At 38.0% G+C, this 15,321-nt stretch overlaps 1 protein-coding gene across 6 annotated transcripts in view; it reads left to right on the top strand.

Annotated features, from left to right (window-relative positions):
- The window catches only part of inpp4b (inositol polyphosphate-4-phosphatase type II B), a 122,886-nt gene that overhangs the window by 75,685 nt on the left and 31,880 nt on the right, over window positions 1-15,321 (top strand). For all 6 annotated transcript variants that reach the window (XM_018690896.2, XM_018690895.2, XM_018690897.2 and 3 more), the window contains 2 exons: window positions 5,136-5,266; window positions 11,954-12,058. In XM_018690896.2, the coding sequence (XP_018546412.1) occupies window positions 5,136-5,266; window positions 11,954-12,058 (236 nt within the window). The remainder of the gene's footprint in view (window positions 1-5,135; window positions 5,267-11,953; window positions 12,059-15,321) is intronic.

Here is a 15,321-nt window from a genome sequence, read left to right as displayed (position 1 = left end):
TCGGACAATGATTCCCACATGTCCTCTCTCAGTATCTCTCACCCTGCTTTCTGTTTGAATAGGAGACGATCAGCTCTGCAAACTGATAATTTAAATCACAGCTAAATTTAGAAGACAATTATAGAATATTTATTAAGAATCTTATCTGTATAATGCAGCTCATGAACACTCAGCAGGCTCCAAACCATGACTACCTTATACAGTGTTTGTTTATTAACAGGCATGTGTACCTTATCTCCAGCTTGGTCGTTTAAGCACCTCTCCTATAATCCTCTTTAAATGTTGTCTTTCTCCACGGTGCCTCTCCATTTAGCCGATTCTGTCAGCCAGCTTCACACTGGTGCTAGCTCTGTGTTTTTAATGATACAGTTAGTGCTGCAAAGTTGTGAGTGCAGCGGCGGATGGTGGGTGGCTTAGTTTGCTCTACCACTCTATGATAATCTCGGCTGTTTCTTCCCTCTGTTTGTTCACTTTGATGTCTACAGTCATGTTCTAATCTAACTCTGCGAACACAAAGGTGGCTGATTTTTCTTCATTCCCCCAGTAAAGATGCTGCAGCTCCTTATGTGTGTGTTGTGTGTATGTAAAGATAATGAATGCATGTGTAGTAGAGTGTTAATGTGTAGGTGTCGATTAAACCCATTCATTAAGAGCTGTCTGGTTTCTCATTAATGGAAAAAAACATGGCCCCTTCTTTTCCTCTTAATAAACAGGTGCTATGATTGTCTATCAAGATCTTATAAGTGACATTTAACATCCGGCCTCACTGTTTCCAATTGTTTTGTACACTCGGGAGCATATTAATGACTGCACTTGTTGGGAGGGGCTGCATGCATCGTGAAAAAAAGGTTTGCTCTTCAGTCTTCTCACGAAGGTTTTATTGACCCTACACACAAAGCCCTCTGTGATTAAAATTGAAGAGGCACTATAACACACCATGAAATAAAGGTGCCCACATGACAGGTCTTTGCTCTTTGGGGAATGTATTCTGTTATCCAAGTCACCTGTCCAGGTACATTTTAGCACATTGTTCTTCCTTTTTAAAATGTTCTAATATCTGCATCATGTTTTAGTCAAAATAGAAACTTTTCCAGCTTCTGTATGTCTTTATATCAAATCCCAAACATAGCCAGCTACATTATCTACTGCATTATTCCAAATAATCATAATTACTTTTTGATTAACTGTTTTTTAGTTTTAAGAATACATAACAAAAATCAGCTCTCACACTGTTTTGGTCAAGCAACCATTGTTATATAACTGACAACAAATAATATGTACAGTAATAGACATATACAGTAATACAAAATAGCATGTGTAATGAGACTGTAAAGATAATTTCATCATAATCATTTCCAATTAATAAATGGTTATCATAATTACCTATTATGTTAACATGCCCCAAGCAATTACAAAATATAATCAACAGCTTTGATAATCAATATTCATAAACAACAATAATTAACTACATAATTAACTCCAAGACAATCTGATAAATTCTAACTCCAGTATATATAAGAAATATGTAATCTATACAGTAAGTTAAAGACCCATTTTGTTCATTGTTACTTCACTCAGATGTTTGAGCTTCACTGTGCAGAATGATGTATGTGTAGAGTTTTTATATTCATCTGCTGAGAGGGAAAAGTTTCTCTGTACTTAACTCAAATACATATACAAGCATGATTTTGTGGCCAGTTGTGGTTCAGTATAAAACTTATACACGTGATGTGGAACCTTGATGCCTTCAATTTACAAACACTGAGAATTAACTTCTCAGTGAAGTAGGCGACATCTTGTGTCCACCTATTAAACATTTGAAATGAACAATTTTTTGCTTAGAGCTGTCAATGAGGATGAAGGAGTAGAATTTTAACAAGGTAAATAAACATATTTATGTGTATTTTTATATGACTTTAAACGTGTGGAGGGGATCTTGTAGAATATTAAATTAAACCAACTATATTCCCTACTTTGAGTATACAGTAGATTCAAAAGAAGTACAGCATCCTCAAAAAAAGGGTTGGGTAATTTAAAGCTTGTAAAATTAATTTAACCCCACTTTATAGCTATTACTTCAACAGTGCCTTTCTTACTTCAAACATTTAAACCAAACTTCTTAGATACCTTTTTTGCATTAACTGTTTATTGGAGCACTTTTTTCAGATGTCTGCCGTTAGCTGTAATACCTGACTAACATTGTGACCCTTTTTTGCATGCATATACTTAATCAGTCTATACTTATTCCTATCACACTTCCTCAATCACACCTTTACTCTCTTCAGACAATAGCACTCTGATTAAGAAGGTGATACTATATCTCTGTCTGCCACCCCACTGCCTTATCACCCTCATTTAGCAAGCACATAATGTTTATCTGTTATTTTATCCATTCTCTATTATTTAGACCAAAATCATTCACCCTGACCTCCACTCCAGACTTCCTGACACACAATAACAGATCAGAAAGACATGTTGCAGTTTGAGCCTGTGATGCACAAATAGCACAAATAACAGTATCTGAGAAGTATAGTCAGAGGGTATAGATTATTGTGAATGGCAGCAATCTGTTAAAGAGCATTGAGCCGATCTAGTGTCATGTGACATTTGCTCTATAAACCTGAAAATCAGAGAACATTGCCCCTTGATTGGTTAAAATGGTCCATTTATGGTATTAAGGACTACTTCAACTTAAGTGGGTATGCTGGAAACAATATATTTGATTGAAACCAGAGAGAAATGTGGAGTAGCCCCACTCAGACCTCACTAGCTGGGAAATCTACCTCAATGCCTTCATCTTGACATCACAAGGGTCTCAGTATCATTATCTTTTTCAGCCCCTGGCTTCTGTTAGCATGCATCAATGAAAGAGCAGTGATTCTTTATTTTATCTTTGTAGTTTGTTTTTTCCTTTAACCAACTAAAGCTAAATTTCTTTCTTTTGTTTTCATTTTGAAAAGAGGGCTTTTGAGCCACTCTCAATTGCAAAGATGCTAATCTCATCCCAGGGAATATTGCACACCACACCTTTTGAATAAACATGTATTGTATATTCATTGCTGGCCTCTGTTTAAATCCCTTTATAATTAAGAATGGTCTCAAGCACTAATTATACGCCAAAAATAAAAATAATGCTTCCTTTCAAACAATCTAAACTCGCATGCATGGCTGTGCTGCTGCCCACAGTACTGTGAGCTTCTGTTGCTCATTGTAATGTCTATGTGGAATGTATCTATTTTGTGAGGAAGCTTGCTGTCTATCTTCCCATGCCATAAGCATAACTTGCTTACAACCACCTGCAGAGCGTGTCGGCAGAGTTGCCCAGCATGTGGCACCTCTACGCCTAGAGGTTGTTTCCAGCTGCACATTTGTTCAGAACTAAAAAGAGACAAGAGATGAGGAAAGTCTCTTACATGTGATCTACCATTTGTTCTACAGCCAGCTCACTTGTTTTTAGTCAGGCTTGAAGAGTGCATCCTCTTATGTCATTTGTAAAAGTTTTCTGAATGTATATGTTGTAATTTGTTCTAATATCAACACAAAACATAACCCAGACATTCTTGATACAGGTCCCTTAAAATCCCTTCAGCTTGTCGTGATTTCTGATGGACAAACTATGTTAATGGAAACACACTGTTCCTGAATTCTTTGCCTCTACTGTAGTTTCTTGATATTCATCAGCCGACACATACACATATACAGATACATTTGCAATAAGCTAATGTAAGCCGACATGTCTCTATAACTCTAGTGCTTACAACATTAAAAAAAAATTCAACCACAACATATCTGTCCAGAAACAATGTTCCTGTTAGTCTGAATAACTCACCTTGGTATGGTGATGACAGTTTTCAATGGCGCTATAATTTCAAATTAATAGTTCCCATGTAAACTGTTATGGCTAGATACCAGTAGAGATGCATGAAGACATATGTTTGTTTTTATTTAGCTTTTGTCTTTTGTAATTTTGGTGAACCAACACTTTAAACATTGTGGGTTGCTCTCTTTCTCTCGCTCTCTCTATCTCTCTCTGGCATCATTTCCATCGCCCTCAGTTGTGTATTGAAATACTTCAAAGTAATCTAAAAATAACTTCCTTACCTGGAGAAAGCCAGGAAATAGTCTGGAGAGGCTATCAGCACTGAATGCTTTGCTGTAGTAGTTGAACTACAACAAAGAAATAACTACTACATTATGCATTCAAGCAATTATGCCTGGTCTTAACAATAATTCGACCCAACGAGCATTTATACATGCTGCCTTTCATTTAAAGACAGGCAGTATACAAAATGCATGAGGTGTAATCACGGAAAATTGGTCTCGTTATCATGAAAGTAATGCATATGACCATGTATTTGTTATCCTGAATACTATATTGAACCCCCTTCTTCCTTGAATTTCACTGCAATTTACTTTTCAGTGGACCCTGGAGGGCTGATTTGTGAATGATATCTGTCCATCTGATGTCGCCTTTCAGATGCAAATGATGAGCCAGTGAAAGAGGCCATACTTCCTAGAAGGAAATCAGTCCCCTCTCCACAAACATAGACACAAATGCACTCAAACACTCAGGCCTGGCCATTCTTATTTTCGAAAGAAGCAGCTCAGATGATTTTGGCCGTAGCCTGCAGGCACAGCTAGATGAAAGGCAGGCAACTGAGCACTCCAGTGACACCAGTACAGACCAGATGGGTTTGTTATATAAGTAATGGTAGAAGAATGGTAGGAGCATGGGAGGAATTTGATAGGGCAAAGTGGATAAGTGGGCACCAGCTACTAGCTTGAGGTTCAGAAATGTGTTTATCTGGCTCAGCACATGGTGCTTTGGGACATTACTGTGTGTGCATGTGTGTCTGGTTCTGCGCAAGCCTTGTGTCTGTGTTTTACCAGCATTGTTAGTCATTTTTCCTACTGAAACTGGAAAGTTTTGATAATTTGAAAGGAGGCTGGGAAGCAGCAGAGATGTAGATGTAGCATTACAATATTACTCAATACATTTTCTCCATTAAATTAGATTGTACTATGTCTTAATATCTGCAGGAGCGAACACCAAGCAAGCCAAGACTTTTGACAATATATTGATCATCTGTTTAATTCCTATTAACGGGTCTTTGTAATTCTGTGATTATCTGTAGGGTGCAGGATCTGAGGGACCTGGGGGAGCTTTCTCCTCACTGGGACAACTTAAGGAAGGAGGTGATGACACGATATGGAGGAATAATCAGCTCCTACCAAGAGACTTTGGCTGAACTGGACAAGATTACTGGTATGGCTGCACCCATTTCTAAATTTTGCATTTATACCTGTGTCCACACATGTCAAATTATCTCAGGGCACTTCATATAAAGCAGGTCTAGAGGGTACACAGATACAAAGGTGCTCTACAACTACACTTGGTCATGAAATAATTGTGAAGTGTTTGGAGTGGTTTCATAGCTGTCTTGAATGTCTTTGATCAGAGATGTCGTTCTGTGTCATGTACACCATTTTTTTCTCTTCTTATCATCATATGTCGTGGATGTGCAGAAAAACACGTATTTTGAAAAAGTTAAAGTATGCAGAGCAACTGGCTGTGGTCTGCAGATGGCACTGCAAATCGTACAATCAATCAACTATTTTCTTTTCAGAAATAATTTTTTTTTTTAAATTACAAAAAAGTGTTTGAAGTGTTAAGAGTAGTCTCTTAGTGTAATGTCTGGTCCCTAAATATAGAGACATGATGGGAGTAAATTAAAGTAGCAAGGTATATAATGTCTATAATCTGGCCCAACTGTGCCCATGTTGATTCTGTTAATAACCTGGTCATAGCTGAAAACACTGCAGTCCACAAAGAGAGGACAACTTCAGCTTGAGGGATGGAATCTGGATGATTTGTATCAATGGAAAGCTTAGTGAGAGGTTGTTTCATTTAGCTACTTGCTGTCAAAGAGTTTCCATAGCAACACAGGTTTCATCAGGGGCAATTGCAATATGTGTGCCCATGTGCTCTTCTGCGTTTTGTTAAAATAACTATTTGCAGTGTACATTAAAACTGGTACAAATATCTGCCATGTGCAAACAAAAACCTGAGTTCTGCATCTCATAAATTCTCAGTGTTCTGGATGGCAAATATTTTTGCACACTTTTTGCAAATGTTTAGCATAATAAAATTAATCCACGCAATTAGCTTTAATGTGAACATGGAAAGTAATTAGGCTGTTTCTCACTTGCCCTTGACATTCAACGAGGAAACACTGAACATGAGATAAAGCCAGTGATGATGGGGTGTTTAAAATAGATTTGGAAAAATGTAGGTAACGTGTTTGTTGTGTTTATTTTAAATACCTAAAAGCAGGATGAAAACTCATACTACATATGAAAAATACAGTGGGTGTTGCTCCACAGACTAATTTTATTGTACAAAAGAACAGCTGATACATTGGAAAAGCAAAATAGACATTAAGAAGTTCATAAAGTGATCAATCACTCTGGATTTGTCCTCTTTCATTGCTTTTCCTTTTCGTCATTATCTCTTCCTATGCATATCTCAGCTTGCTGTGGACATAGAAACATTATGGCTGGTGATGAATTTTACTCTGATTTACTCTCATCCCCATAATGAAATATTTTTCTCTGTGGCTTTTTGCTTTGCCCAGCTGATAAGAGATGATGGTGTTTAAGCCTCTGCACTGCCTGCCTGGGCTCTGAGGGAAGGGGGTTGAGGGCGAGAGGAATGGATAATGTGGCGTTGGTCATTATGGTTCCTGACAAGTCTCTTGTGTGGCCCAGATGCTGCAATACACGGAGGAGCTCTCGCCCAACTCACCACTCTAATCCAGTCCTGCGTTAACTTAACAGGCTGACAGACATTAATAAACAAGCTGGGTGGGCAAACTGTTGCAGATCAATTATTGATAACTAGTATGATTAAAAAAGATGGAGAGTAGAGACAGAAAGAGTGTGGAGGGCAGAAAAGAAAGAATGAAAAGACAATTACCAAAACCAAATAGATGGTGACAAATATGAGGATTAGCCTCACTGATCTATTACGTGTATGTACATACAAATACATTTTTTAAGGGGATGTGTCAGTATGTTCTTACTCTCAAAATGTTTATATGTAAGAGGTAATGTCAGGATGTCTTTTAAGCTTATATACAGAAACCTCTGTCATATTTCATGGCAATGTTTGAGTCTTTAAGCAACTAAACAAAATTAATGATAAGATGAAAAATATAAAATGTTCCCACACCACAGAGTTAGTGTTTTCTACATTTTTAATGATGTTTTTAAAATAGTTGGGTTTTGCAGGTTTTTACATGACTGAGGATTGCTGCCCTTAAATGGGACTCTTTGTGCATTTATATTAATTAGAGGCTGACTCTAATGCATAGAAAATTTAAGGTCATTCAGGAGGATTTGGATGATTGGTGCACACATTTCATGGGTTGGGAGGAGTTTTGCTTATGTTGTTTCTCATCTAATTTTTATTTATAAGAGAGACTACAAAAAAACAAAAGTTTGAGACACTGCAGGTAGCAGAATGAGAAGAGGGAGAAAGAGAAGCAGTCCTCTGGGAGGTTGAGTCCCCATGTTCAGGTTCAGCGCCATATCCATATTTAATGATGAGCTGACCTCAGCGAATACTCCAGATGCTCTAATAACTGTACTCCATTCATAAATTAATCATCCCTACATTCATTGTTTACGAGCCATCAAATTAAAGGCACATACATAATCCTGTCAACATGATGTTTGTTGGACCTCCAGTACTGCCCGCACTTCTCTGCACAAATCTGCCAGTCAGTCTTACACTCCTCTTATGGGATAACTACAGCTTAAGGCCCAGAGCTACATATTGTAGATTAAGCCAGTGTCATATATCTGTGTGGCTGGCAGTAAAACTAGTTATTGTACAGATAGCAAGACAGATGGACATGATAGCTCATATCTTACTTTCTCTCTGTAATATCTGTATTAGAACAGTAGTCCCTGCAGTCTGGTGCCTCCAGGTAAAGATGTTCTGCTGTGGAGTGCACACTATTTTTCAGGTTACTACAGTTAGCATTAAAAATAGTAATGATAAAGACAAGACCTTAAAAATAAAACACTAGAATGTTAAAGGAATAAATTGGATGAGAGTTTAAAAAAAGAAAAGAATTGTACTTTCAGACATTACATAATTCACACTTCTCTGAGAGTGATTGTGCCATTCACACAGCGTGTGTCCACTCTTCCTCTCTGTCTACAACATATCTAACTGTGGATTGATTAAAAAAGTCCTGCTGTGCTCTCAGCACCACAGGACCATGAAGATGAAATCCTTAACATGCTTAAACAGATCTACATTGATCTGACAGACCTGACACTTACAAGGCTCCGTTTTTCCAGCAGTGTTGTGTTTTTTTTCTTCTCAGCTTGTCCTCAGGCACCCAGGCAGACATTTCTAAAAGCATAGGATATTGGTTGCTCGTCTTCTGAAGGAATCAAAGGAGTACAGAAAAGTGGCTAAGAGCAAAGAAATGACAGAAAAGATTAAAAGAAGAGATACTGACAAGATGCTGGTCAGTCCTGCTGGCATCCAGTGCTTCTGTCACATAGCCAGCCCACCTGGGCAGACAGATGGGGATCTGATATGGCTAATTCATCTAACCTACAACAGTCACCAGCTCGATTAGCCTGGTCCCCAGAGCTCTACAGCCGACAGTGAGAGCCCACTGTGACAGCTTAGCCATTTCCTGACTAGAATATTAACCTTTGGAAGCAGCTCCCCCCAGCACAGAAATGTTTAGAGGTACTCTGAAGATATCAGTTTAATTCTAACAGGGTGAAGAAATTTGCACAAACAGTATGTAGGTCAGGTTTTCCTTAGCCTGCTAAACATCAGCATGTTAGCATTGTCGCTGTGAGCATGTCAACATGCTGATGATAGCATTAAACTCAAAGCACAACAGTGCATAAGTACAGCCTCATAGATCCACTAGCATGGCTGTAGACATCTCTTGACCCTTGGGTCCTCTCAGAGCCTTGGCAGGGAACTTGTTGACATCTAGTGCACATCGAAAGGTAAACTTGGCACTGTACGAATTACTGAATTAATGTTTGTCTGTAATATTGAGTGCATGTAGTTTTCTATACTGCTCATTTCTACACATGGAGCAAATTTTATTCATTTAGTCAGCAGCAAATCTGTTACCACCATGGTAAGAAGACATGATTGATTTTCAGTGCTTGAAAATAATAAGCCGTATCACTGTCAGCTCCAGCTGAGTCATAAGTGTTATCCATTTCTGAGGTAACACATTTCAGCTTGAGTGGGTCAGCAATTTCAGCATTGTATACAGTAATGGAGGTGCAGTTGATTTGTTTTCATGTTTGGCCAATCTTCCAAATGGTGTTAAGAATCTGTGGCAGTAAACAGATTTTAACATTTAAATTCTGTATGCACACAAATGTTGGGGCTCTGATTGGTGTATATGGGTTTGTTTCCTCAAGAATAATTAATGAGGTGGTGGGAAAGAGTGTGTAAACCTCAGCTCATCTTATCTGTTTGACAAGTTTGGCACATGTCAGACAGACAAGTGTAGATACTTAAAGGGTTCACTTAACTTTGTCTTTTTGTCATTATGCTGCAGTGAACAGATGGTATGAGCTACAGTACAAGGAGCACACTTTGCTGATGCTCACCATGCTGCACTACCACTCACACACACAAATTAAATACGTTCAGGAACTCAATAATCTGTGACATATGAGCTGTTAATAAAATAATATTGCCAGTCACAATATTTAGAATCCCAGGCAGAGCCCAGGCAGGCAGCGCTGAGGCTCTAGTAGCAGTGTAGTCAAGACTACAGATTGGTGGTGCTATAAAGGTCGACAAAACATTAATAAAATGTTTACAGAAGAATCACTGACATTTATTAATTTACTTTTTTAATATGCTTTTTAATATACATATAAAATAAATATCTCTATATCTGTACTAATAAGCCATAGTTAGTGATAAGTTAATAATACTAAAAAAAAAATGTTGCTCTAATCTAATTACTGATTGTTGTAAACCTATCTCTCCTCATAAACATCTTGTTCTTTAGTAGTTCTGAATACCCGGTACTGGGTAGTTCATTCTTGGAAGAAAAAAAAAAAAACAAGCTGTTATAAGCCATGATAACCTACAATCTTTATGGACAGACAGATGACAGAAGACAGCAGGAAACAAAAGGGAAAGGTGTCACACCACTGGCAACAGTGGTGCGTTTCAAATGATCTCTGTGATCCCATAACAGCCAGCTATAACAGTATCACAAAAGATGATGAGAAAAACCATTCTGATGTTATAGAAAGAAAAACACATTGAAATATAAGAAAAATAGAGAAAGTGTATGCAGTGCTTTTCTAGTTAGTCAAACATGACAGATAGGCCTAATACAGTGAGTTATTAAAAAAATAACTTATAATGAAAGTATGGCCCTGCAATGGTGATCTGTCAAGGGTGTACCCCGCCTCTCGCCAAGTGTCAGCTGGGTAGGCTCCAGTCCCCCCGCAACACTTATTGCACACTTATTTGCATATTCACACACTTCCATTGCAGCACTTGTTACATTACAGTTGGGATTATTGGATTACATCGACATTGTATAACATACATACAATGAATGTCCTCAATGACCTCTGCGGTTTATAACTTGACGCATACGAGCAGGAAAACACGTAACTTGCTCTGAAGCAGTTTTTACTGGTTTTGGAACTTGTTTGTAACTTCAGCTCAATGCTTTAGGCAGGAAAATCAAAGTCGTGAGTCTTAAGAAAGGATTTAATTAAAAGTTTCATTGCCAAACTAGATGAAACTTTGCGATATGGTAAGGTTTTTGGTCTTTCTGTACCTGTTCTGAATACTTTCATTTTTAAGTGAATTACGTCTACAGCACTCTTAAAATTTCTTCTGCTGTGTGATTGTTCTTGAAAGCTTAGCCTCATCTCAAAGAGGCTCATCAAGCCTATTTACATATTTGAGATTTTAGCAGCCAACATGGAGTGTCAGATTGTGATTTTGAGCTTAACTATAAGCCACAAACAGAGTATCATTTGGCATAAAATTTTAATTGGACGTTTTGAGCAAAGCAGTGGCTGCAAAGGGCATAAAATCCTGTGCTTAAAGGATTACACTGCACATTAGTGGATGTTATAAGAAGCTGATTGAAAATGAGCTATTTTTGAGCTGCTTGTTAATTGATACATTCTCCATCTGATATACTATGTATGTAGACAAATGTTAAACGATCTTGTTTAAACATAATTTTAGACATAACCCAATGTCCAACAAAGAATAATTTGTAGTTTACTGTTCGTGTAATCTGTGACATTTTATGTTACAGTTATGGTTTCTTTGGGAAAATAGCTGGGTACATTGTGTTTCACTAATTTGAAACTTTGCTGCACTCTACCTTGTTTCAATGTATTCTGAAAGCATGTACTTATTAAGCAACCACTCACTGGAAACAAATGAAAATCATCATTGGATTTCATGCATTCTTTACCACCATTTTACTTTGACTATTGTGGCAATTAAATTGTGAAAATCTCCGCACTTAATTGAATCTGCACTACAGCTACTTCTACAACCTTTAACTTAAATGGATTTTAATTTGGTGCTATGTATTCCCCTTTGTCACTTAGTTGTTCATTAGACAGATCTCAAGTAATTCAATTGTACAATGGTTTTCTTTTCATGGGGAAATCAAAGAGAACATTTGAGTATCAATCCAATTTTTGTCTAATATTTGCTAATCTGTCTCTTTGTCTTTGTTCCTTTCATCATAAGCACATTAACAACATATTAAAGTGAAAAGCCAGCAGTCATATTGGAACAGATTATAACACGAGAGGCTATCATAGGGATGCTTTTGAAATTTTCGCCAGCACAATTATGTTGTGTTAGGAAATGACATACTTGTGTCTCTGTGTTTTTCAGGTCGGTCATTCAAGCCAAGCTGCTGCAAAGCCCAGAAATCTCTGGAGTTCATCCCAATAAACTTGCACACCCAGAGGATGAGGGTGACGTGCCCCAGAAAAACAGGTATTGCACTGCTGCCTTAGCCTTGTCTTAAACTTATTATTACACTTATTGACTTTATAGCTTTTTCCAGATCTACTAGAAAGCACCTTGGTTCAATAGGAAAGAGAGCTGTGTGAGCTGAATCTATTGTCCACTTGTAACCTAAAATACAGATCTGACAACATATGACACACATTTCTATATTCTGAAGCTACTGTGGTTGTCACCTACTGTTGTCTTTCAATGCCTGACTTCTCCATCTGTCAGGGATACTCAGCGGGCTCAGACAGGGTGGTTCTAGGTCATCAAGCAGGCTGAAAGGTGAGAATTAACTTGGCCTGGGAAAGATAGACAAAACGCTAATTAAGCCCTTTGCGTTTTTCTGGAGCGAAAGACTAGGCTGTCTCCTCCTCCGCTGTTCTCTGGCTGGCAGAGCCTGTTATTGCCCTGGAACTGTCTCAGTGTATTAAGGCAACTAACTCCTGCCTCGCTATCTGTGAGTGGGCTCCATTTCAACTATACATTCGATGACTGATGGAAAGTTATAGACAGACAAACCTCAACATAAACTGCGATTCTTCCACTGAAGACATCAGGAATGACAGATGAAATAAGTGAAATCAAGTCATCATACAATCCTGCTACTGTCAAGGCAAAAAGGGGGAAAATCGAGATAAAACAAGCCTTAGAGGAGTTTGTCAATTGATTGATTGACACGCTGATAATAACCCTCTGTTGGCCCAATTCACATCTTGCTTCATTTTCAGGCAGTGGTGCTTTAGCTCATGTGTCTGTGTGAGTACACTCCACTATACTACAGTAGTACCTCGAGCTTCCCTCCTGAAGGAAACACACGACTCCCATCGGCTTCATGATGTTAAACAAGAAATCTGGGTAATGTTCCAAAGCAGTGATACCAAAAAGCATTGAAATAGTCACACAACTTGATGTTTTTATGATACAAATCAAAAATGATATCAACCTCAGTCTACTAAATGTTTTATGAATACACTTTTATATATAAACTGTCCCTTTTCCCCCATTCCCCCCACACTTACAACACTACATTCATTCTCATCATACATGTCAATTAAATGACATCAACCAGCGGGAAGTGGTACCATATAATGTAGATATCATTATAATGTGGCAGTGTACAGATACATTTGTTTTTGGATTTGTAAAACTAATTTGGGTACCTGTTTTTTACAGAATTGTTTTAATCTAATTAGATTAAGTATATTATCTTTCTCACCCTGTACCATCTCTTTAAACACACCTTGGTTAATTTTGCATTGGTCATGCTGTGGAAGAACATAAAGAGCAAATTTCTGCTATGTCCTACTGATATTTAAAAAAATGCATTTTCACTATATTAATTGGAAGAACACACAGAGCATCCAGGTGGCCTGATGATTGAGATGTATATTGTATAAATGGAATATTCCCATTTGACCTCTCTTTTTCTGCATATATTTCTCATGTGTATCTCACCTGTTTAACATTCACTGCTTCCAATGAATGCAAAAAAAAAAAAAAAAATCTCAAAACATTATCCTACACAAATGAAATGCAATTGTAGTTTTGAATGTAACCTGAATGTTAACCAGACAGACATTGGCTCTAGGTTGTTTATGTTATTAAGTGTCCAAAAATTGACCAGGGTAACACTGGCACCTTCTCATGAGATGGCAACATGAACAGAACCTCAGACTGTTCCTTCCCATCTCCTCCTTTGACCAACCAATAGGAGTCTTTATTGCAGTTGAAAGGAGACAATCCTTCACCAGCCTCCCACTTGAAAACACTGCCAAATGTGTTCCTTTGGAGGATTTAACTGGAGTCCCTGACAAATGTTTTGCTCCTGTATCACTTGTACACTCCAGTGTTATTGCTTATTTAGTGATAAAATTCTGTTGTGTTCATAAACAACATACACACAGATGGCAGTTTATTAGGTACACCTAGCTGAAACTAATGCAGTCTAATACAGGCCTGCAATAAAACTATGTGCATGGGGGTTATTATGTTCAATTTGTGTTGAGAGGTGTTGATTCAACTGTATGATCATTTTAGAGGCTGTAGTTGATGGCACCATTTATCCATTATATGGAGAGGTGTTTCTATTATTTTGTCCAAATTATTTTTATCAATGAGGCCAAATAACAGAAACACCTCTGTGAAGATTGTAGTTTAGAATAAAGCTAGGTGGTACCAAGATGTCCATTCAGTCTGAATATCAGGCTACTTTCTAGTTTTAATTTACTGTAATAACCTTGTCTGATAGTGAATTAATGTGAAATTACACATTTTGTTTAATTTGAAAAGGAAAAACACATGGAATAAATGATTGCAATCAGTCAGGCACAGGAAACACGAACCCGCTCAGTTTCCAGCCGTAGTCAATTGCTCTATTGTTCCATTTGATTTCCTGAATTGATGCATTTCCTTGAGTTTGGCTATGCAATCCACTCAACAACACTAAACCATTCATTTTCATTTTGTCTATTGATCATCCAGCAAGAAAAGGAAATCGGGGGGGAAAAAACACTTTGAGCTCAAAACAGTATTCATTTGTTTTGCTGGGAATGGCTGTCTTCTGTCTCCAAAATGACAACTGCAAAATATTTCCAGCCTAAAAAGCTCAGCCTGGCAAAGCTTGAAAGCATTGTTCAGCACTCATTTGGGTCAAGTAAAAGGATGTTTTGTCATTGTTAAACAGGATTGTGGAATAGGTTAAGTATGAATTATAACAACTCATCCTGACTGCTACAATCAATTTCTACTTTAAAAAAGCGACTGTTCTGTTGCTGATTTATTGAGAAGAGGGCGGTGTGAGCAGGTAGATCAAGCACAAATTGGTCATTGTGCTTGATGCTCTGAAACCCACCATTGTGTCCTAGTGTACATCTGCTGTGGGAGAACCAATTAGGGGAACTTGGACATCTGAAAACTCCAGGGGCCAAACGTGTGGCGGACAGGGAGCCTCATGGAAAGGCACAGGGATAATTAATGGAAGAAGCAGTGGGTAGTAGCAAAGCCCCAACATCAAACCTCTATTGGTCTATTGTGGTGTTGTTAGGGGATGGGAAGCTGTTGGTCACATCATTCACATCTCTGTGGCAACACTTGGAGCTGTGTTGTGTCATTAATTTCTATTTTCAACTATTTTTCAAGCAGCGTTTTACTATAGTTGGAGCTGTGCGCTGTTGCTTTCCCGGAGGTGTTCATTAACTGACCTGGCACTAAACCAGACCAAAATATTCACCCCCATAATCCCCCGT

Source organism: Lates calcarifer, linkage group LG5 (genome assembly GCF_001640805.2).
Source record: "Lates calcarifer isolate ASB-BC8 linkage group LG5, TLL_Latcal_v3, whole genome shotgun sequence".
NCBI classification, from domain to species: domain Eukaryota; kingdom Metazoa; phylum Chordata; class Actinopteri; family Centropomidae; genus Lates; species Lates calcarifer.
Note: the sequence above shows the minus strand (reverse complement) of the source record. Positions and strands in the feature narration are given on the sequence as shown.